Source organism: Typha latifolia, chromosome 4 (assembly GCF_019914945.1).
Source record: "Typha latifolia isolate L0001 chromosome 4, TyphaL0001v2, whole genome shotgun sequence".
Classification (NCBI taxonomy): Eukaryota; Viridiplantae; Streptophyta; class Magnoliopsida; order Poales; family Typhaceae; genus Typha; species Typha latifolia.
In genome coordinates this window covers 704,476-725,545 of record NC_133089.1, presented here as the reverse complement: position 1 = coordinate 725,545, position 21,070 = coordinate 704,476, and the positions used below count along the sequence as shown (strand labels likewise).

The 21,070-nt window shown below is 38.0% G+C and overlaps 3 protein-coding genes across 5 annotated transcripts; 2 read left to right on the top strand and 1 right to left on the bottom strand.

The window, feature by feature from the left end:
• Nucleotides 1-4,409: 4,409 nt before the first annotated feature.
• Nucleotides 4,410-6,498, top strand: LOC140786170 (uncharacterized). The gene is made up of 2 exons (XM_073134409.1): nt 4,410-4,805; nt 4,947-6,498. The coding sequence occupies exon 2, from the start codon at nt 5,025-5,027 to the stop codon at nt 6,306-6,308; it is 1,284 nt and encodes a 427-aa protein (XP_072990510.1). The 5' UTR covers nt 4,410-4,805; nt 4,947-5,024; the 3' UTR covers nt 6,309-6,498.
• Nucleotides 6,499-8,911: 2,413 nt separating this feature from the next.
• Nucleotides 8,912-14,409, bottom strand: LOC140786601 (J domain-containing protein spf31). Of its 3 annotated transcripts, XM_073135152.1 has the most exons (10): nt 14,220-14,409; nt 13,119-13,209; nt 12,967-13,027; nt 11,970-12,047; nt 11,398-11,471; nt 10,521-10,634; nt 10,317-10,424; nt 9,756-9,794; nt 9,537-9,658; nt 8,912-9,176 (listed from the first exon to the last, which is right to left on the bottom strand). In XM_073135152.1, exons 1-9 carry the CDS (start codon nt 14,303-14,305, stop codon nt 9,572-9,574), a joined length of 738 nt encoding a protein of 245 aa, XP_072991253.1. In that variant the 5' UTR covers nt 14,306-14,409; the 3' UTR covers nt 8,912-9,176; nt 9,537-9,571. The 3 variants fall into 3 exon arrangements, with proteins under 3 accessions (XP_072991253.1, XP_072991252.1, XP_072991254.1); XM_073135151.1 differs by lacking the exon at nt 8,912-9,176 and having other exon boundaries at nt 9,227-9,658; XM_073135153.1 differs by lacking the exon at nt 8,912-9,176 and having other exon boundaries at nt 9,227-9,658; nt 13,322-14,388.
• A 4,806-nt stretch (nt 14,410-19,215) lies between these two features.
• LOC140785751 (transcription factor TB1-like) lies at nt 19,216-20,691 on the top strand. Its single transcript, XM_073133732.1, has one exon. The coding sequence runs from the start codon at nt 19,693-19,695 to the stop codon at nt 20,527-20,529; it is 837 nt and encodes a 278-aa protein (XP_072989833.1). The 5' UTR covers nt 19,216-19,692; the 3' UTR covers nt 20,530-20,691.
• The last annotated feature ends 379 nt before the right edge of the window (nt 20,692-21,070 follow it).

Below are 21,070 nucleotides of genomic sequence, written 5' to 3'. Positions count from 1 at the left end.
GGCCCATTCCTAAGGATGCCGCTTGATTAAGGAAGGAGTTTTAGTTGGAGTATGGTAGCCACGAGGTTTAAGTGAAGCCTAAGTTTCTATCTCTATTGTTGATGATTAGGATTGTGAGTAAAGATACCCATTAATTATAAAGGACTTTTTGCAGTGCCTCGTATTCTTAGGGACTTCGTCTCGGTGCATCACAACTTGCATAATGGAAACCATCTCAAGTGGACCTGTTTGCAACTCAATTATCCTCGTTTCATGACCTGTTAATACACCATCAGAAAGATACGTTTCCTCTTTCTCTTTAACTAAAAAGATTTTCTTGTTTTTTTTTTATAAAAAAAAAAAAACCTTTGAATCTCACTGAAATTAAGTTTTCGTTGCTCCTCCCGCCACTAAAGCATTATAACTTCTAAAACGTCAGCGGATAAAGTGCTCCAAAGATACTCTGTCTCGTACCATAACGTCAACCGGAACCGAGTGCCCGACAACACCAGGCAACTTGATCCCCCCATATATACATGAAATAAGAAGTAAAAAGAAAATAGTGCAACTTAGGGGCCACCATAACCCTATTATTATCCCACCCCCAATTGTCTTTTTTCGTTCACCTCACACTTGTTATACACTTGAATTGGTGCCAAGAAAAAGCGAAAAAAAGAAAAGAAAAAGGAAAGGCAACTCAACACATAACACCAGTATCTCTTCTTGGATCCTCCCTCAAAGTCTTTGGTCTCGTGATGAAGGTGGATTTGCTGTTGGATTGCATGATTTATGCCGGAGTTTGCTGATACGACAGAAGCTCATATATATATATATATATATATATATATATATATATATATATATATGAGAGAGAGAGAGAGAGAGAGAGAGAGAGAGAGACTTAGCTGTGAAGGTTTATTAGATATAGTAGTGCTTGTTGATGTACTAGTCATTTCAATTTAAGTTGTAAGATGCATCTGTTTGCACTGGATGGGGAAGAAGTTGGGTTGGTTGGTAGTGTTAGTGACGGTGATGGTGATTGTGATGGTAATAATAATGCTGATGACTACCTCTTTCTCTTCAAAGCCTAATTTGCAACTATTACTTCTTTGATTATATATATATTGGATGAGGCTCTACCATTTGAAAGATACACGTAAAGCTAGCTTTAATCGATAAAAGATGTCAAAGTGTATGCAGTGATGGGTCTCGATGGCAATTGTTATAGTAGTAGTAATAATAATAATAACTAAGATCCAATTTCTTGAGTTCGAGTCCATCCCAATGTAGATAAGGGGAATAGTGGCCTAACGAGCTGTCCAATCGGATTTGGATCTTGCCTGGACCCACCCGGATCTACTCCTCCTCCTCCTCCTCCTCCTCCTCAATCAAATCCGTAGTATTCATCCCCTTAGACAAAGCGACATAATTTGTTGGTTGGTGTTGTTGCACTTACACTTACACTTACACTTGAGAAGTTGAGAGCATTAACTCAGTATTAAAGTTGGTCTCTTAGAAAAATGGAGCAGACTGTGCTGTGGTTTTCTTCCCTTTTGAAGGAAAGAGATGGGTGGAAATTAAGAATTGACTTCTTTTTTTCTTTTTTCTTTTTGTTCCATTGAAAGTAATAATACCAGTAAGTCATTCAATTATATTCACGATTTAAACCAATTAATTACACACAATGCATTTCTACGGACAGAATTATGTGGCGACTTATCAACCCGTTGGACTAAATGTTTTTTTTCTGCGACTCAATTATAGCCAAGACTTGGAAAAGAGAAACAGAGATAGATTTGGTTTCAGTGGAGGTGGTTAGATTTTTGACATGCAGTAATTACGGTTTTACCCCCCTACCCTCTACCACCACCTCCTAACTCCTCCTCTCTTTTGTCATCCCTATTTCGTCTCAAGGAGGGTATAAAAATAAGAATTAAAAAATAAAAACTTTTATAGCAGTGATTTCTAAAGGCGATCGCTCTGAGTCTGAGTTGATACCAAAGCCTGCACGGCCGATGCAGTGTCGAGCTCTTATTGGCCAGCTTTACCAATCGGGCCCCAATCCCGGCCCACGCGGAGTCCTTTTTATCAACCCAAGTACGGAGAAAAAACAGTCGTGGGCCCAGCGGGCCCCGCCCACCCACCACCGACCACGAGTCTTTAAGATTACCGCAGATCCGATCGGGCGATGGGGCCCCACTCACCTCCACAAATACTTCTTACTACTCCCCCTTTTTTTTTTTTTTTTTTTTTTAAAGAATATCAAAAATGACAAATTCTATAGACCATATCACCACGTTTAGTACGTGCCACTCTTGCCCTTAAGTCTTTATTTATTTATTTATTTTATTTTTTCATTTGAATTTCATTTATCTGTCTATTACTATACTAAAAAAGATGGTGTTTAAAATTAAAATTAAAACCGTAAATTAGATTAGATTAGATTAGATTAGATGTGACGTGGGAAATCTGAAGGAGATAGCTTCGCCTGGGCGGGAGGGGGACAACGCCCCCCCTTACAATCAAATCATCCATCAAATTTTGTGTCCTGGAAAGCTTTGATCCCCCACCTTTTAGCACGTTCCTTCCTTTCCCTTCTCAGTTCTGAGGACTGAGGAGGAGAGAAGGGGGAAAGCAAAGCAAAGCAAAATTGGGGACAAAATCACGCCCCTCTCATACACCCGTATCGATCCGTATGATCGTTTGTCCCAAACTAATCTTAATTTGCTCGCGACACGCGTCACTCGGGGAGAGGGGGGAGCACGCAGAGCCCACTCCTAGGGCACCCCCAAGGACCACCACTTGTCCATCCCACAATCCAAACTGAAGTGCCCACATAATAATATTTTATATTATTAGCATTTTTTTATTTTTTTTATTTGGATTTGGGATCCTTTTTGACTACCCTACTTGTTTTTTTTTAACCTTTTACTAGTTCCTTTTTCCATGCCTTGACTTTATCGTAACCGCCACTATAACCTATTTATAGTATTTAATTAGCCACCTCTTTTTAGTAAAGCCCCCTCATCAACGCCTAAAGTTTATTATGCTGTCATTGTGGGTCCCACAATAAAATAAATTATATAATTCAAATTTAATTCAAATATACACGATCGATTAAATTAACCTACATTCAGGATAGATAAATAAATAAAATAATAATAAAAAAAGAGGTACATTTTCTTTTACAGAACCCCCTCCCCCCACTGTGATTATAAAGACCCTCCACATATTTGGCTAAAAGGAGCAAATAACGGACCGTGGGGTCCCCCGCATCTCGCCAATCCCGGTTTTGGGTGAGGTGAGAGAAATATGGTGGAATTTATTGAACGACGACGACAATGATGTCACTTCATCGACTATAACTATACGTATATAACTAACTCTCTATATGTATTCATAAATTGTTTTTCTTTTTTCCTCCAATAATCCAATGGGTTATTGATGAGGACTGTTCTTTTTCTTATTTTCATTTTTTAATCCTTATAATTAAATACTATTTATTGAATTATTTTGTAGTATTAACCCCAAGTTGCACAGTGATGATCTCTAGGGTCCAATTATTTTATTTTCTAATTATCTTTTTGCTAGTATGTCTGAGATTTCTTTATACATACGATATATATATATATAATATATATTTGAGCCTCAATTTCTAATTACGACGTTATCCGATCCGCTTCTTTCCCACGCCATGACAGCGAGACAATCAGACGGTCGTGATCGATCCACGGAGGCCAAGATTCTAAAGCGTCGTCACTAAAGACTAGACTATGCGGTGCTCGTCTCCCGCCGTGCCACGTGGCTCCATATGGCTCGCTCATATGTTGGTGCCAACCAATCAGGAATTCATCCTCATGGAATCTATCAAACTGTACCCAAAGATATATATATAGCCATTCCAGTGACGTATAAAGACGCAATTGGATATCAAAATAATAATAATGAAGTTTTTTACTCATATATTTTTCCCTTACCAGAAGGTATTTTATCCATAGACGACGAATACTAGTTTAAAAATAAAAATAAAAATAAAAAGTTGAGAGGAGAAAGAGAAATAAAAGTCTAAGAGTGGAATCCGGATGACTCCCTTTCTTCTCCTCGCTTTTAGCAAATGGAAACAGCTAATAAAAGCGACCCAAGTTTTAGTATTAAAATAACACCTACGTTGCTTACAATAAAATAAAGAGAGGAAGGAAAAATAGAATAAAGGAAAGTGTGAGTCGAGAGAGAGAGAGAGAGAGAGAGAGAAGAGAGTGAGCACACAGCATAGGATCAGGATATTTCATATTTGTGTGGATGTCGTCAGGCTTAGACAATAACCAAATAGAAAATGGAAAAAGAAGAAAACTAGCGGAGGTAGAGAATAATAAAACGGGGAATATAAAGTTGAGTTAGTAATTAAATAGTGATATAAGTAAGAGAAAAGAGAGAGCGGTGGTGGAGTGGGGGCCAATTAGTGAGTAAGAGGGCAAGCTTTAAGCTTTAAGCTTTAAGAAGCTTTTCCTGTCCTACAAATAGCACCACACTCTCCACTTCATTTCTTATCGAGTGACTTCCATCTATCTAATGGAAACCAAAGCCAAACGAAACGAAACCAAACCAAACCAAACCAAAGCCACCAAAGCTTTTTTTTTTTTTTTTTTTCTATAAGGAGGAGAGTGAGAGAAGGAAGAGAGAAACTAACAAGTGTGTTGCTGTTGTTGTTGTTGTTGTTGTTATACTATTGCCTTATATCTCTCTCTCTCTCTCTCTCTAACTCTCATTCTTCTCATCTCATTTGCGTGGAAGCCAAAGGACTAAATTGCATGCTGTCCTCCTCCGAGGTAAAAGTCTTACCACTGCTATTATTATTACTATTACTGTTTGACTAAAATTTCAAGTGAAGAGAACTTTTCATTTGAAAGGCGTCACTTGGTCTTCCGCATGTGCGTTAATTTGAACCTTCCTTCTCTTTTCTCCTGCAGGGAAAGACATAAACATCCTGCGATCCATAAATCTCCAACTCTACTTGCGATTAAGTAATTTATTTATTAATTAAGAAGATGGCGGTGGCTGTATGTAGAAGCTCAACAACGACGCCGTTCCGGTTGGATGCCCTTCTTGCGCCGGATTGGCCAGAGAAGACCAAGGCTGCGGCCGCCGTCGAAGAGGATGATGAGAATATTGCTCGCGAAGGGCAATTCGACATATGGAGCTCGATCCAATCGCAGAAACCTCCGCCGGGGGCGACGGATACGGATAAGGAGGATCTCGTTCTCCCGCCTTACGTCCACCCGCTCATGCGGAGATCTCCGAGCCTCCTGAGCGAGAAGAGCCTCGAGATCTGCACGGAGAGCCTCGGATCCGAGACCGGCTCCGACGGCTTCTCCTCCTCCCTCTCCGACATGGAAATCGACTGCGATTCGTTGGACTCCGGATCAGAGGAGTTCGGTGGGAACTACTACCATGGGAGAGAGGCGATTACAGAAGTACAGGCCGTATCCAAGCTTGCGTCGAGGAGAAGTTACAAAGAATTGGTGTCGGTGAACTACCATTGCTCGGCCAGCAGGCGCTCCCCGCCGCGATCGTTCCCCCCGCCGCTGCCCTCCATCTCGCGGCGCGACGGGCCGTGCTTGCAAATGAGGCCCCACCGCCGCGATGGCCGCCTCGTAGTCGAAGCCGTCCACGTCCCTTCTCATAACTACCTCCACGCCCAGCGCCAGGGCGGCCGCCTCCTCCTCTCCTTCATCGACGCTGCTCCCATGCAAGAAGACGTCGTCGTGGAAGAAACCAAGCAGCAAGAAGAACCCGAAGAAGAAGAGGAGGAGGAAGAAGAAGAAGAAGAAGAGTCGGAAGAAGAAGAAGAAGAAGAAGAAGAAATGGAGGAAGAAGAGGAAGTGGAGGTGGTCGATCGGGGGACGGTGGTGGAAGTGAAGGTGAGCACGCAGCCGCAGCAGGTCAGCGGCGCAATGAAGGTCCACCGCTCGTCGCTGGTGATCAACAAGTTCGTCGGAGGCACCCCGCAGATGAGCAACCAAACAAGATGGCCGGAGATTTCCATCCAATGTCACCAAGAATTGCCAACGTTACGACGCACCGCATCGATCACCACCACCACCTCAGCGACCGCCGCTGTCGTCGCCGCATCCACGCTTCTCACCGACGGCTGCGACAACAACAACAACAACAACAACAAAGGCGACTTATTGGTGACGACGGACAACAAGATGCTGTTCACGTCGAAGAGGAGGAATAAGGAGGATTTGCTCCACCACATGCGGCGGTGCAGCCAGTTGCGCCGCCCCCTCTTCATCTGGGAGCCTTGTTACATAACCACGTCTTCTTAGCTAGGAACATTGACATCATCTGATTAGCTCGATTGCTACATTATTATGATGACTATTACTAGTCTTATTATGATTATTATTATTATTATTATTATTGTCGTTGTCGTGTATCGCAAAAGCCTGGTGGTAGTCGTTGCCGGGTTTTCTATGAGTCAATTAATTAGAGTGTTTGGTTCTTCTTTTACCTTAACAGAATATTTTTGTGGTCTTAGAGATCTCTGGGGTGAATCTTTTCTCCTAATCCTCGGAGTTAAACCCACGCTCTTTAATTAGTTTAATGTGGAATCCGAATGTTCGGCGCTCAATTCCCACTACGCCTGTATTAATTCAAGTGGGAGCCGGCGAGGATATCAAAAGTCCGCAATATATACTATATATATTATAATATTGATAAGATTCTATGCGGGAGATTCCGAGGACAAAATTTTAAACCAATTTGAAATGGAATCCTTGTCGTCTGATGCGGGGACCACTGAGATCAGGTTCCTGAGCACAATGTGTGTGTCTGGTTGTAAAAAGGATCTGAGCCCAAATCTTGATCAAATATATCTATGGATTTAGAGACGATTTTGATGCTTCTTCTTCTTCTTCTTCTTCTTCTTCTTCTTCTTCTTAGTGCTTGCTTTTCGATGCCTTAAAAGACTTTCCTTTTTTTTAAAAAAAAATTTTGGTTTTATTTTCTGAAGTCAAAGGTTCTTCTTCTTCTTCTTCTCCGTAGCCAGTAGCCAGTAGCCATTTGGGTGGGGTGTTATTTTATCTCTTTTATATATCAACGGTTGTCAATGCAATAGTAACATATATGGACCACTTACTACGCTAACAAAAGGTTCAAAGATGGGGGTAAAAATTTAAATAATAATAATAATAATAATACAATAAAACTATAGCTTTGCCATGGACAGCTCCTAGTCAAGAGAATATATAAGAGGGGATGAAAGAGATGGCATGGCAAATGGGAAAGATGGCGTAAAGAGCAAGGGATTGTTTTGTTTGGCATAGCATACGTATAGAGAATAGTATCAATTTAATGGATGTTACTAGAAGCCAGAGCATGAATTAGGAAGTGGGGAATCTCACAAGATGAGCATGTCATTAGTGCAACCCCCATTGGAATTCCATAACAGTAAGGTTGAGACATGGCAAAGGCAAAGGAAAAGGCAACGGAGAGCAGGTAAAGCTAATTAAAGACAATGCCAAAAGGATGCACCAAGGAGGTTTGGAGAGGTGAAAAGGGAACCTAATGCTTTTTGTCCCTCTTCTCCTCCCTACTCGAGCTACTAATCATCTCACGGAAGGACAAAAGAAGCCACTTTACTGTTACTAATATACAATTATCACTGCCCAAGCTCCATCTTAAATGCTATTAGAAAGTTGAAAAGTTTCAGAAAGATGGAGAAAGGTATAGGAACACTAAATAGAGTTAGGGGAATCTAATCTATGTCATTAGATCTCGCATCTTATTAGCTAAAGCTTGAGAGTTGTGCTAAAAGGGGGCCAACAAGGTCATGGAAACTTAGCTGTGCTTTGTTTGCATCAAGTCAAAGGATGTCTAAAGTTATGGCCACCATCATCATATTCACTAGCTATGTGGATGGATGGATGGATGGATGAATGTAAGATTGAATGACTTGATGTGCTTTTACTCTTAAATAATTTTTTTTAAAAAAACAAGTTATTAACTGGTGAGACTTGTGACATAAGTTGGCATTAGGGGACACCTTCTGTTTGTTTTCGTCACCAACATTAATGATTGCATATATTTTATTGGTGTAGCTTTTGAATGATGAGACTATCCTTTTGAGGACCCATGACAACATCATCAACCACAACCATAATATATATATATATATATATATATATATATATATATATATATACCTACTCAATACCCTGATACATGCAACTTAATCGATGACTTGAAAAATAAATAAAATATTCCTGTGATTGAATTGATAGTTCACCGGAATACATGACTATATGTATGAGTTTGATGTGTTCATATCATGCCAGCATGTACATATTCATGCCATAATTCATTAGCATCTTTTTAGTCATATCTTATGATATTATTGGGTAATCATTAGGTCATCTAACTCAAAAATCATGGGTAAAACTCTTCCTTGTCTCGCCTTTACCATGTTCTTTATCTGCATTCGGTGGGTAATTTTTTTTACCCTCTCTTGCGGATACTGAGGAAGCTGCGTAGGATTTTTTAAATTATGTAATTCTGCACATCAAATAATAGGTCTAGCTAAGTAAGTTTTAAATTTATTTATTTCATAATTATTTATAATAGGTAAGTTTTAATTGGTTAAGAGATACTATGTAGAAAATTTGGTTTAACAATTTATATTCTACTACTCTCTAATTTGTTAAGAGTATTAAAAAGCAATTCTTATTGAATAAAATTACTATTTCAAAAAACAATTATATTTAGTTTTATAGATAGAGAGAAAAAAATTACATTACACAAAATATAATATAAAAAGTAATTGTAAGTTTTATAGATCTCGTGAAATATACTTTCCAAGACTCAACATGTAGTGTTTTAGCATTTACTTAAATTAAATACATAATTTAATAACAAGAAAAGGGAAAAGATATATAAAAAAAATTAGTTATATTGACTTCTCATTCAACATTACAAAATGCTACATCTGGGACACATAAAACTAAATACCCAAAGAATATTAATTAGGACAAAAGTGCAATACACGAAAAAAGAATATCATTATTTAAGCTAAATAGTTAGTTACAAATATGCCACAGGCCTCAAATTGAATATTTCATTGATGATATCTCCATTCACATACACCCCGCGTATCAACAAAGTTGGCACATTTGTATGAAGAATTTCACTTGCTAGTTCTGCAATAGGAAATCAAAACCAAAGACTCAGAAGATAAAATGTCCAAGTCTTGCTCCCATCTAATCGCCACTTACACTATTAAGATCAACTATATAACGTATTGAATAGTTGGTCACTATTATGCGTTTCATCACATAACAAGTGGACTCTTTTTGATTGAGGCATTTCATCTAACTCAAAACACATACAGCTTAACAACAACAGATCTCCCTAAAGATCAATAACAATATGGTAACACGACTTAGTTTGTTATAAACTAATAATACAAAGAGTGTAATCTGTAACCCAAGCATTCATTCAAACTGCAACATTTTCTTGTCTCTAGCTGAGGGATAGCTTCCACCAATAAAACAGGGTACCTGGTTGCTCCTCTCAGATATAATTGTTAAGTGCTTCATCCTCGCTTTACAGGCCTCTGCACATAAGATCTGTTCGGATCTTCCGTCTTGAGCTTTGGGGGTTTAATTTCACCTTTCTTTCCCTAGAAATAAGATGCAGAAATCAAGTCAAGCTTTTAAGACAAAACCTATATTGGTCGAGCAAATATGTAGATTATAGCAAGGTTTATCTTCTCTCACCTTCTTCCCAGTCTTCATGAAATCTCTCCAGCTAGAAACCTGTGGATACAATAACTTGAGATCAGAATAGGAAAAGTTTTAGAACCAAGTGCATCTAAAAGTGTCTAGAAGGGAGCCCTCATCTCAGGATTGGCTTTGTTTACTTTCTCAAGAACCAGATTTCATCAAGATTGATAAGTCAAACAGTAGTACATATAGGAGGATACACAGCGATCAGAGCCTATCACAACCACAAGCTAAGAAAACATTAACCATGAGCTTGGTCAGAAAATTGAATCTTAAAATAGTGGTTCATGAATTTAGGGTCAAAAACCATTTTAAATAGTACCAGATGGACAAGTTCCATCTATTAGGAATTTGCTTCATCAAGGCTACAGTTTGTAACAAGCTTTTGTAAATTGCTTGACCCACAAGTCCTATCCTTTAATTTACCATTTGAGCAACACATGTTATGATCCTAACTTATAATGTTAACTTAATAAATTTGGATTAGCAAAAAAGAACAAAAAAAACATCGCAAATAAAATAAAGAGTGAAGGGAAACAGAAATCACGAACATACTCGTTGATCTCTCGTTTCTTCCCACTTTTCCTCATGCTCACGTTTCCTTTTCCACATCTCCTTCGTTTCTTCTTCATCCTTCTTCAGTCTTCCTTCCTCTTCGGATATCTAATCAATAGTATATGTACACACAGCATAAGTTAAGTGTTTTAGTAACCAAAAGTAGAAAAGAATTAGTAAAAACACTCTTCGCAGTTTGCAGACCCTCATTTGCATTTTCCTCCTACGCCACTCTTGATCAGTTAAAATTTCACGCACTTTAGTCTTTAACTGCTGTTGAAATTCTTCTGATCTCTCATACTGCTGTTCGTATTTTCCCTGGCCATAGCGATTAAAAAAATTCTTAGTGAGATAACTAAGTTCTTAACATCATCTACAATGCTCAACCTTTCTAAAATTCAGCTAGAAGACAAGAATATCTTGTTCAAAATATTGACAGCATGAATAGCCATGCATGTGGCACAACACCAGTCCCACCACCGCATGGGGCAATGCACCACAAGGATTGTCTCTCTGAGGATTATGCCCTTGGAGCAAATTGTCACCTAAGTGACCGGATCCCATCTGTCTTGGACAATCCACTTGTCAAATCACCCCATGTGAGGCAACAACAGTGCTGAGTGCTGACATCTCCCAACCAAATTGTCCCAGAGAGGCAACGGCAGGTTCTGACTGCCAGCCACAAGTGCCGATGCCGGGCTTTGACTGGCACAGCACAGCCCATGCTTTTGACTACTAAAGAAGGGCTAAATGTATATTATCCTTGAACAGTTGAACATGAAGACATAAAAAAAAGAGAAGAATGCAAATTATCAGAGAAATTCCTATGATCTACAAATGAACCTCATATTGAAGCATTTGAAACAAAAATATTAAAAAAGAAATGCACGATCATGAGAAACAAAGAAGTGTATATTTTTTTTCAATACGCTAAGCCGCTCAAAGAGTCTAAGGGCTCTTATTCAATACATATGTAAAAGAAGCAGACATTTTCACCCTAAAATTCGTATCTATTAGTGAAAATGAAATGAAATGCTAAACTTAAAGGCATGAATTGTAACTTATAGAAAACCTCAGTTACCTCATCTACTTGTGCTTTTATTTTAGAAGCATTGTCTTTCTTCAACTCTTTCTTCCTCTTTGCCCTAAGCTCTTCTGCAGTTCAACAAAAAACACCAATCATCACAGTATATTGAGTAAAACAAAGTAATAAAGAAAGAAGAAACAATTGATTAACCTTAGAGAATAATTTTGGGGAGTTAAATGCTCAATGAATATCATACAAATTAGCTTTAAATTACATATAACATTACTTGACCGAACTATAAGAACTGAGAAAAGTAAATAGAATGTACAACCAATTCACAAAGGCATAAACGGCTTAACAAGTATAGGAAATTGGTGCAGAGTTTGTCTTTATGTTCTATATTCTATATCAAAATATTGCATTTATCACTAGAAATCATACCACAAATCAAAGTTGGATATTTAAAAAATCATAAAAGTAAATTAGAATGCTGGCAACCAAAAATCCTTTTTTCCAGACTGATACAGAAGCATTAGACAGAAATTGTTAGAAAGTTGTCTCAGAATTCCTAATTGCAACCACAATGAAATGGCAAAAGAGGTGAGGAATGATGGAGTAATTTACACCTTTTGCAGCATTAATTTGATTAACAAGATATTCCCTTTCCTGAGGGTCAAGCAGTAACTGTTGAGCTTTAGCCAGCGCTGCGCAAAAGCAGAAAGTTACTAATTAGGCTAATTAAATAAGAAAAATGGGAAGAAAACAAAAGATGTGTATATATCAGCAAAGATCCAACGAAATGTTATCTGCACTTAAAAACTGATAACTGAGGTGACTGGTCTAATGGAACAGAGAAAATTAGAGAGAATATGTAAATTTTCTAGTTGCAAATGATAAGAAAATTTAAAGGCAGGAAAACTAATAAATGAGCTACCACAGGCTTCCCAGAAACAATTTCTATACTATTTCTACAGGTCACCACTGAAGTCCATGGCACAGTAGTTTCCTTTATCAGCAGAAAACTGCAAATATGTAGGATGGACTTGTGACTTAAAGGGCTTCTACTAATAGACTGACAGATAGGACGTAGGTCCTGGTATAAAATAGATGTAGCTAATTCTTGTACTAAAAGACCGACATGCACAGGCATGGAAGAAGTTCTAGCACGTTGTAATCATTTAATATTGAATGAGAATGAATGATGTTTTCTATGCACCATAAGTGACACTCAGGAGTCAAGACATTGCAAAAAAACTAGACCAAGCAAGATACTCTATTATAAATACTAAAAGTAAGTATGTTCATTTCTACTCTCAAACTCTTTCAGCTCACAATCATATAATATCTAATTATGTCATTAAATGATGCTTGAGAGTTGTGCAAATGCATAGGCTAGAGAGGCTACGACGTTGGCAACCTATAAGTCTAAGTACCACAAATCAACTAAAACAATTATGACAAATATTTCATTGGGATTCCATATGCTCAATTTCAGCTGCACAGGTATATTGATTATGAAAAATAAAATTTGATGACCAAATGCAAATGCAAGAGGACGATATGCTTCTTCACATGTCCAATTGCTGTTGATAGTTGCAAATTTCATTTTTGTTTTGAAAATACCTCCAAAAGCTTCCTTTGCTTGTGGATGCTTGCATTTGTCAGGGTGAACCAGCAATGACAGCTGCAATTTGTCAGCAAATTCAGATACAGTCAGGTACTAACATGTGCAGGATAAGATGGCGATAAACAAGGATTCAAATGTCCTCTCAAACCTTTCGATATTGCTTCTTCACATCGTCAGCTGATGAATCGAAAGGCATGTTAAGATGCTCAAAAGGATTCAACTTGAAGCAAGAAAGTATCCTGGCAAGTGTAAAACTTATTAGCCAGGGAGGATGCAGCAAGCAATAGAAGTATATGAAAAGGTCTCATGCCAATCATGAATAACCCTCAAAGCTTCAGCAAAGTGTATCACCATAAATGTTTTGATCTTTTCAATCAAACAAATTTAGCACCATGACTATTGATAAAGCAGCTCTAGATAAGACTTGGTGGCAAATCATCCTAATCCAGTGCTGAATAGCCCTCTGAGCTTCTTTGCAGAGCAGGACAAGCTTCCTAAAAAGACTACAGCTCCATAGATCACCGTGACAGGTAACATATTGGTCCTACTGATGATTTATCTCAGGCCCTACCACAGGAAGCAAAACTATTATGGCAGAAAGAGGTCATCCAATTATAGAGAAGTACTGTAAATAGGCTTTTTATAGGGATTTGACAAATCCTGAAGCACCTTCTGCCAGATACTGGGAGTTTGGGACTATACTATCTAAGACCAACTACCTATTCCCTCATGGCAGTTCAAAAGTAAAAGTCCTTTAATGGAATCCTGCAGGGCATTTCACGTCCAACATCCTGCTATTGAAAAAAATATCCAACAACAAGGACAGAGAGCAACCAACGTTGAGAAAATAAAATAACGCAAGAGAAATTCGCATTGTATCCATTCGAACTTTACGGCTCATAATTCCATCCATATCCGGTCCAATTTTTCTCACTGAGATGCACAAAGTCCCAAAATTCCAATAATAGAGCGCAAGATTTAGCAAGATTAACGGAAGAAAGAAAAAAGATGAAAGAAACAAAGAAAAGAAAAGGGATCACAAAACAAAACCCTAGATACAGTCAAATAAAAATTCGCATTATATCTCCACCGCGAATCTCAATCATAATCCCATCCATACCCGATCAAAGATTTCCCACACGAATGCATAAATTCGAAGATTCAAAGTATAGAAAGACCCCGACATTCATCAAGACACAGATACGTAATAAAATGTTAGAGAAGAGACGAGGGGGAAGGGTTTCTTGACCTCCGGACTTCGTTGTCCCTCTCCACTTCGCTAACCTCGGCAAGGAAGCTCTTGAGAAGCATGTCATCCTCTGTCTCCGCCGCCATGGAATCGCTTCGCTCTGCCCTCGTCCTCTCTCTCTCTCTCTCTCTCTCTCTCTCAAGAAAGAGGCCTAGAGCTTGCGGAAAAGGAGAGTTTCTTGGTTTGTGGAAGAACAAATAAACAGATTCCCAAAGCTGAAGAGATGGGCCGGGTCGATCGTACTGTTCGAGCCAGTTGGACCCGGCTCAAAGCCCATTAAGTCACGATATATATATATATATATATACATAATAAAGTGTTAAATATATTTTACCACGTTTAAAATTATTTTTACTTTAAAAACTCTCAAACCAGAAATGACTGTAGTGATACCGTTAATCTTTCTTATAGCTATTTTGATCATTTAGCGGTATTATTTTAAAAACCTATATGCCTTGTGCAAACATAATATAATATTTTGATTATTTTTGTATCATTAAGTTAAATTTAATAGAAAAATTAATTGTCTTATTTTAATTATAAGTACATAGACTCATTTGATATTTTTTGAAGCACAAAGAGTAAAGTAATTTTAGACATAAGTATAGACTAATAAAATATATTTAACTCTATAAATTAAGGGTGGCAATCTAGTCAAATTAGGTCGTGATAATACAGGTCGTGATAATACATACATGACTCATTTATTAGATGGATCACAAATTCTAAACATTAATATAATACATTTATTAAACATATTATAGGGGTCATAGAAGAGTTATCAGATGACAAATATTTAAAATTCTATAAATTATTTAGGTTATAAATAAATTTATTTAAATTGTAAAAAAAAAAATTTAAGTGTTATAAGATGAGTTAATCGGGTCATAAATAGATTATTATTTCATAAATAAGTTGGCGGGTCCGGTCATAAATGTTTTAATCTAGTTAAGCTAATAAACGTGAATGCAACTATTTAATAATTGTTTTAAATAAGTTGACTTGTTTATAATCCGAATCCGATTAAATTAAACTTCAAACCTCTTTGAAAGTCAAGTTAACCTGTAGCATCAACTTTTGCCACCCATATATATATATATATATATATATAATATTTTTCTACATATATATCCTTTAAAATCTTATATGCCCCTCTAAAATTGATATTTGTATGTATGCCTCCTTAGAGTATACTTCTTAAAACTCTCACCGTAAATAAGTATAGTTAATGAGGTAAATTTAACATGAAAATACTAAAATATCTGATAAAGATAGTGAGTAACTGAATGAGAGATGTAAGATAAATAGTTCCAACTTGCTATTCAAAGAGGATTATTTTTGCTAATTATTTTTAATAGATTAGAAGTACTCTAGACCAAAATTAGTGTTGTGATCACAAAATGGAACCTTTCGAAGGAGATGGGAGCATCCAATGGAGAAAACAAGTTGAGTAGGATATTTATATGTCGGTGGAAGAAAGAGAAACTGAAAGTTCCTAACAAAAATTTTGTTTAGAAAACGTGTATAACTCTAGCACACTCCTTCACATGTGATAAAATTTGTTGCATAATTCATCACATAACTTACTTTATATACTATTGGCCAAAATTTACATAAATAAGTGTTTATTTATAAAATATATTATTAATGAATAAGTATTTCTTATGTCCGAACGAAACATTAACTTTGTTTTTACATAAATGCACATAAAAATTAACCAATAAATAAATTTTAATCTATTTAATAGTAAAAAGATGAAAAGAGAAAACTATCCCTATTCTTTTTTTTTTGTGCATACCTTACTCCAAAAAACGACTGCACCTTTGTCCTTTCATCTATTCAAACGATTCAAGTTTAACATATAGTTATCAAATAGTATCTAGAAGAGTATCAATGCAAATTAAATTAGAAGGTTTTTAAAAGTATGTAAACAAATGCAAAATTTAGAGGGTATGTATTGTGTGTGTGTGTGTGTGTGTGTGTGTGTGTGTGTGTGCAGCAATAAGCATTTTTTTTTGGATGTTTTCTTGGAGTAGGAGATTCAGTTGTATTGAGGCATAGCATAAATCGAGAAAAGTAAGTGGACTAGAAGACAAGGTGGAAGTGGGAAAGGACATGCAATCATCCACCCCTTCTATAGTGATGGCATGCATCCAATATATTTGTTGGTATATGCATGTACATAGCTAGCTCTTGGCATTCTAGTGGATCGTGGCTCCATTATTTCCCTCTTTCCAAGTGGAACCCAATCCATCTGCGACCTATGAAATGAAAGCACTTTAAAACTCCTATTCAAGCCCTCAAAGGCTTCGTATTACATATAATTAACGAAGGTGGTAGTGTGTTTTTGTTTTCCTTAAGTACGTCATCAACCCACTTGGCCCACGGCTAGCTTCAACTTTTTTTTTTTTATCACTTATTAACTAATAGCTTAAAGGAGGAATATGACAGCAATACTACGTACGAAGCCCCCACCATTCTCTTCTCTTTGATATCTTCTTGAGTGCAATTATATGCAGCTAGGTAGCATTGCGTGAAACGTGGCGAAAAGTAACCCCAGCCGTCCATTAATTTTCTTGTCCAATCCTTGCAGGAGCACATGTCGATGGGCTCGCCCATAGGAGAGAGTGCAGAAGCTAGCCATGAAAAGGGTTAATTTAGAGTCAGAGAGAGAGAGAGAGAGAGAGAGAGAGAGAGAGAGAGAGAGAGAGTTGGAGTTAGAGTTTGGAGTTAGAGAGAGAGAGAGAGAGAGAGATGCGTATATATAGAAAGAAGTGCGTGTAGAGGAAGAGGCCTTTAAGTGATGAGAGAAACCTTCTTGTAATTCGTATATGCGAAGAGAAGGGAGACTTTTTTGTGCCAAAAGTTGATTGGATTCCCAAAGTTCAGCCCCCAATCCCAGATGTAGAGACGGAAGAGGGAGGAGAGAGACAAGGTGTGCATGATAGCTCTAGGGTTTCTGTAAGGTTGCAGAGGCCTGCATGCTTTAGTTGGTACCACTTGCCAGAAACTTGACCAGTAGGAGAGAGAAAAGAGTAACAGTGCATGCATGTGTGGGCGCCAAATGAGACCATTCTGTGTTCGTGAGTTAATATATAAATATATATATATATCTTTAGAATTAGAGAGAGAGAGAGAGAGATGTAGATGATGATGGTCAAAGTTAATGACTGCAGCTTGAGGGTTGCAGGAAAGGGGGATAGGGGTAGCACAAAACAGTATGAGAAACCGTACATAAACTGAAACGTGTATTGTTTCTCTTTATATACAGTGTCTATATATATATATACATATATTATATATCGAGAGAGAGAGAGAGAGAGAGAGGCATCTTTCCTATTCTTTCTCTTCTTTTTTATTAAAAGTAAGGGCACAGTGTTAACTGCCATCGGGTACGTACGTAGAGATCAATCAAGTTTAAAAATGTGCATGAATGCCATACGGAAATATATAATAAATTCTGAGGGAATCTTTTCCCTTCGATCTGGTTGGAACATTGCATCAACGAGTGGACTACTTTAAACTCCATGAAAACTAAATTCTCGGTTTTAGTTTTTCGACCACAACATAATTTGGTCGAATCAAAATCGAAGTTTCTCCAAATAAAGATCAATCAACGGAATTGGTGAGAATACAATCCGAGCTAGTTGTCGGGTCTGGATTGGGGAAAGCTATTCGCCAAATGGTTTGCCAAACGAAAAAGTGATGGCTATGCATTGCGTGAAGAGATTGAAGAGAATCTATTCGACATAGTATTAATATTGCTCATGATCATAGATTGATGCTCATGAGATTGACCACTCCAGTCTAGTGAGTACCTTGTCATATCCATTCTATTTGTGAGTTTCCTCTTCTCTCACCGTTTTAAAACTGTAGGGAATTCAATTTCTTGGTTCATATATCTCTTTACCATCTATCCATGGACTTCTAATTTTAGACTTGAAAATATATGACAAACATTCTCGTATTGTTGCATTGAGCTTATTTCATTGTACATAAGGTTTTCATATGACGTTTGTGTGTGTGACTCCATTCAAGATAACAAGGTAATCCTCATACTTGGATTCATCTCAAACTGTTGAACAACATTCTGGATTGCATGAAACTTAGAAGAATGAAGATAACCCACGAGCAAGGATTAAAAGTCACAAGGCAGTACATTTTTGTTGCTACTGAATTTGATATTTAGACCATTAAATTAGAGATTGTTCCACCTAGATAAAGTATTAGTTTGTTCATACTTATCTTTATAGAATCTGGAATTTGATTCCATCCCATTGAGATAAACGTTTGCTATGTCAGAGTTTGGTAAGTCTAGGCTAAGAATTAGTTCCTTTTCCTGGAAAGTTCTTATTTCCTCTAATTAGGATCAAAACATAAACTGAGTTCCCTTTTCTTTCCAACTCAGTGAATTAGAGGATGTAAAAACTGAGGTTTTCTTCTACACGGTTCCCTGCATCAGAGCAAGATTGTACAAAAAAATTGACCTTTATAGCTCTTCCTTCTTATATATACAAGGATACGAGTAAACAACAACAACAACTATGACTATTATGAACTGTTCAGATTTGATAGCAACGTGATGACTATACTTTAAAGCGATTTGAAGGCCTCGGCCTATCATTCGCTAGATCATAAAAAAGAGCAATGACTAGAAACATGCCTTGGTACTATACAGATATCAAAAGAAAGGATGCAATATGGGAAGGGATAGAAGACATTCATGTCTTGCTTTTAGGAAGCATTCAGATTTTTATGGACTTACATACATTAAATCTTGGAAAAGCAAATTTTTTTAATACAAAGGTCTATATCTATATATATACTTCTATCTTTTCTTATTTCCAATTATGACTCATTGAACCATTAATTAAGGAGATAGATTTCTTACCTTTTTTTCCTTATTCTCTGTCAACATTCAATTGCTCAAGAATTAATGAGTTTAATCACGTACATTTTAGTTCGATATTTGAAATCAGTATATAAGATCAGCTCTGATACCTTAAATACTCACCCAATTTCCTAAAAGAATATACTGCAGAGTGATCACGTCATTACGGCTGGAGAGGATCATGATTAATCCACTTATCCACACTTGCAATGCACTAGAACATGTTCACTGTTCTCTAGAAAGTAAGTATGTGATGGAGAGCTCCGTATGTTCATAAATATCACGGTTTTGTTCCTTCTTACACTCAGACAGGCATCCATTGTGTCTTTCTCCTACTCTCTCTCTCTCTTTCTCTCTCTCTCTCTCTCAATCCTTTTCTACTCCCCCCTTTTCTTTTCTTTTTTATCTATTATAATATTGCAATATTATTTGGTTGATCAGAAGAAGCTACCTAGGGCTCCAGGCCTGCACAAGAGAATCTATCCTAGTGATCATGTAACTCCTTAACTCAAGGTGCGCGCATTTTGGTTTGATATCGATCGATTCGATCTCCTACCTTGAACCCACCCACATTTCTAGAAGATGTTACCATTCTCTGAACCCCAAAACGTTTTGGAGAGATCTTTCTATTCACAGATTGAGCTTAACCCTCCTTCCCCAGAACCAGACCATCCTCCCTACTTCCTCCCTTACTCTCCCCCGTTCTTCGACTTCCACCACAACCTCCCCCCAAATGCCACAGCCGACGTGCCGCAGCCGCCTCCACTAGACGCAGCAGCGTCTCCCGCACCACCTTCGACAAAAACAGCACCAGGTGTTGTCGGCGGGAGGAGAGTGGGGCGGAAGGACCGTCACAGTAAGATACAAACGGCGGCGGGGCCGCGAGACCGACGGATGAGGCTGTCCGTAGAGGTGGCCCGCAAGTTCTTCCATCTCCAAGACATGCTTGGCTTCGACAAGGCTAGCAAGACAGTGCAATGGCTCCTGACCAAGTCTAAAGCCGCCATCAAGGACATCGCCTCTATCGCCAGAGGTGGATCTAACAAGAGCCTCAAGGCTGAGTCACCTACTTCAGATTGTGAGAACATTTCAACTGTTTCAGATTACAAGGGCAAGACGACGACAACAAGTGATCAAGGGAAGAAGACGAAGGCGAAAAGGGCCAAGAGCTGTTCAAGGAGAGCTCCATTGGATCCCGTGCTAGTGAAAGAGTCGAGGGCGCAAGCGAGGGCGAGGGCAAGGGAGAGGACGCAAGGGAAGAGGAAGATGTACGCCGAACAATTGCCGGTGCCAATTGAGCCGCGCGCGATTCCATTCTTCGACTACTGCCAGGCCTCTACAAGCATAGAGCAGTGCGAGATGGAAGAAATCCTCTTCCATGATGCACAGTTCGATCCACTCAAAGCCATGGTCATGTAGCAGCTCTTTCACATAATTATCTTGACCTCTCTCTCTCTACTTCTCTTCCTCCAGGAATATATCTTGAACTATTTGTTCGCTATCTGGCTTTCTTGACGATCTCTGGATGCGATGACATTACTACTATTCTGATCAAGATAATTAGTTGGTGGTGTTAGTTTATTTTCGGTTTAATGTAACTGTTTGGCAAGTGCCAATGGAGATGATTCGTTCGGATGAGGAGATGAGATGAGATGAGAGGGACAAGAAATTAATGTAACGAATAAGAAGGTATGTATCTGTGACATCACAATATTTAAGGGTTCAGTAACGCCACTTTTCTTAGTCATAATTAGTTCCAAAATGCGCACAGTTTACTATCTTGACATGCTCAGTGTATGTGTATATATATATACAACTAGTTCCTAAAATCCGTAATTGTAGCTACTCGTATCTTCTTGTAAATTAGTAAAACTTTCTGATCAAATAGGGGCAATGGTCTTTATCACTTAAATCAACTGATGGAATTTTATGATCATTTCTGATAGCGAGGATTTACAAA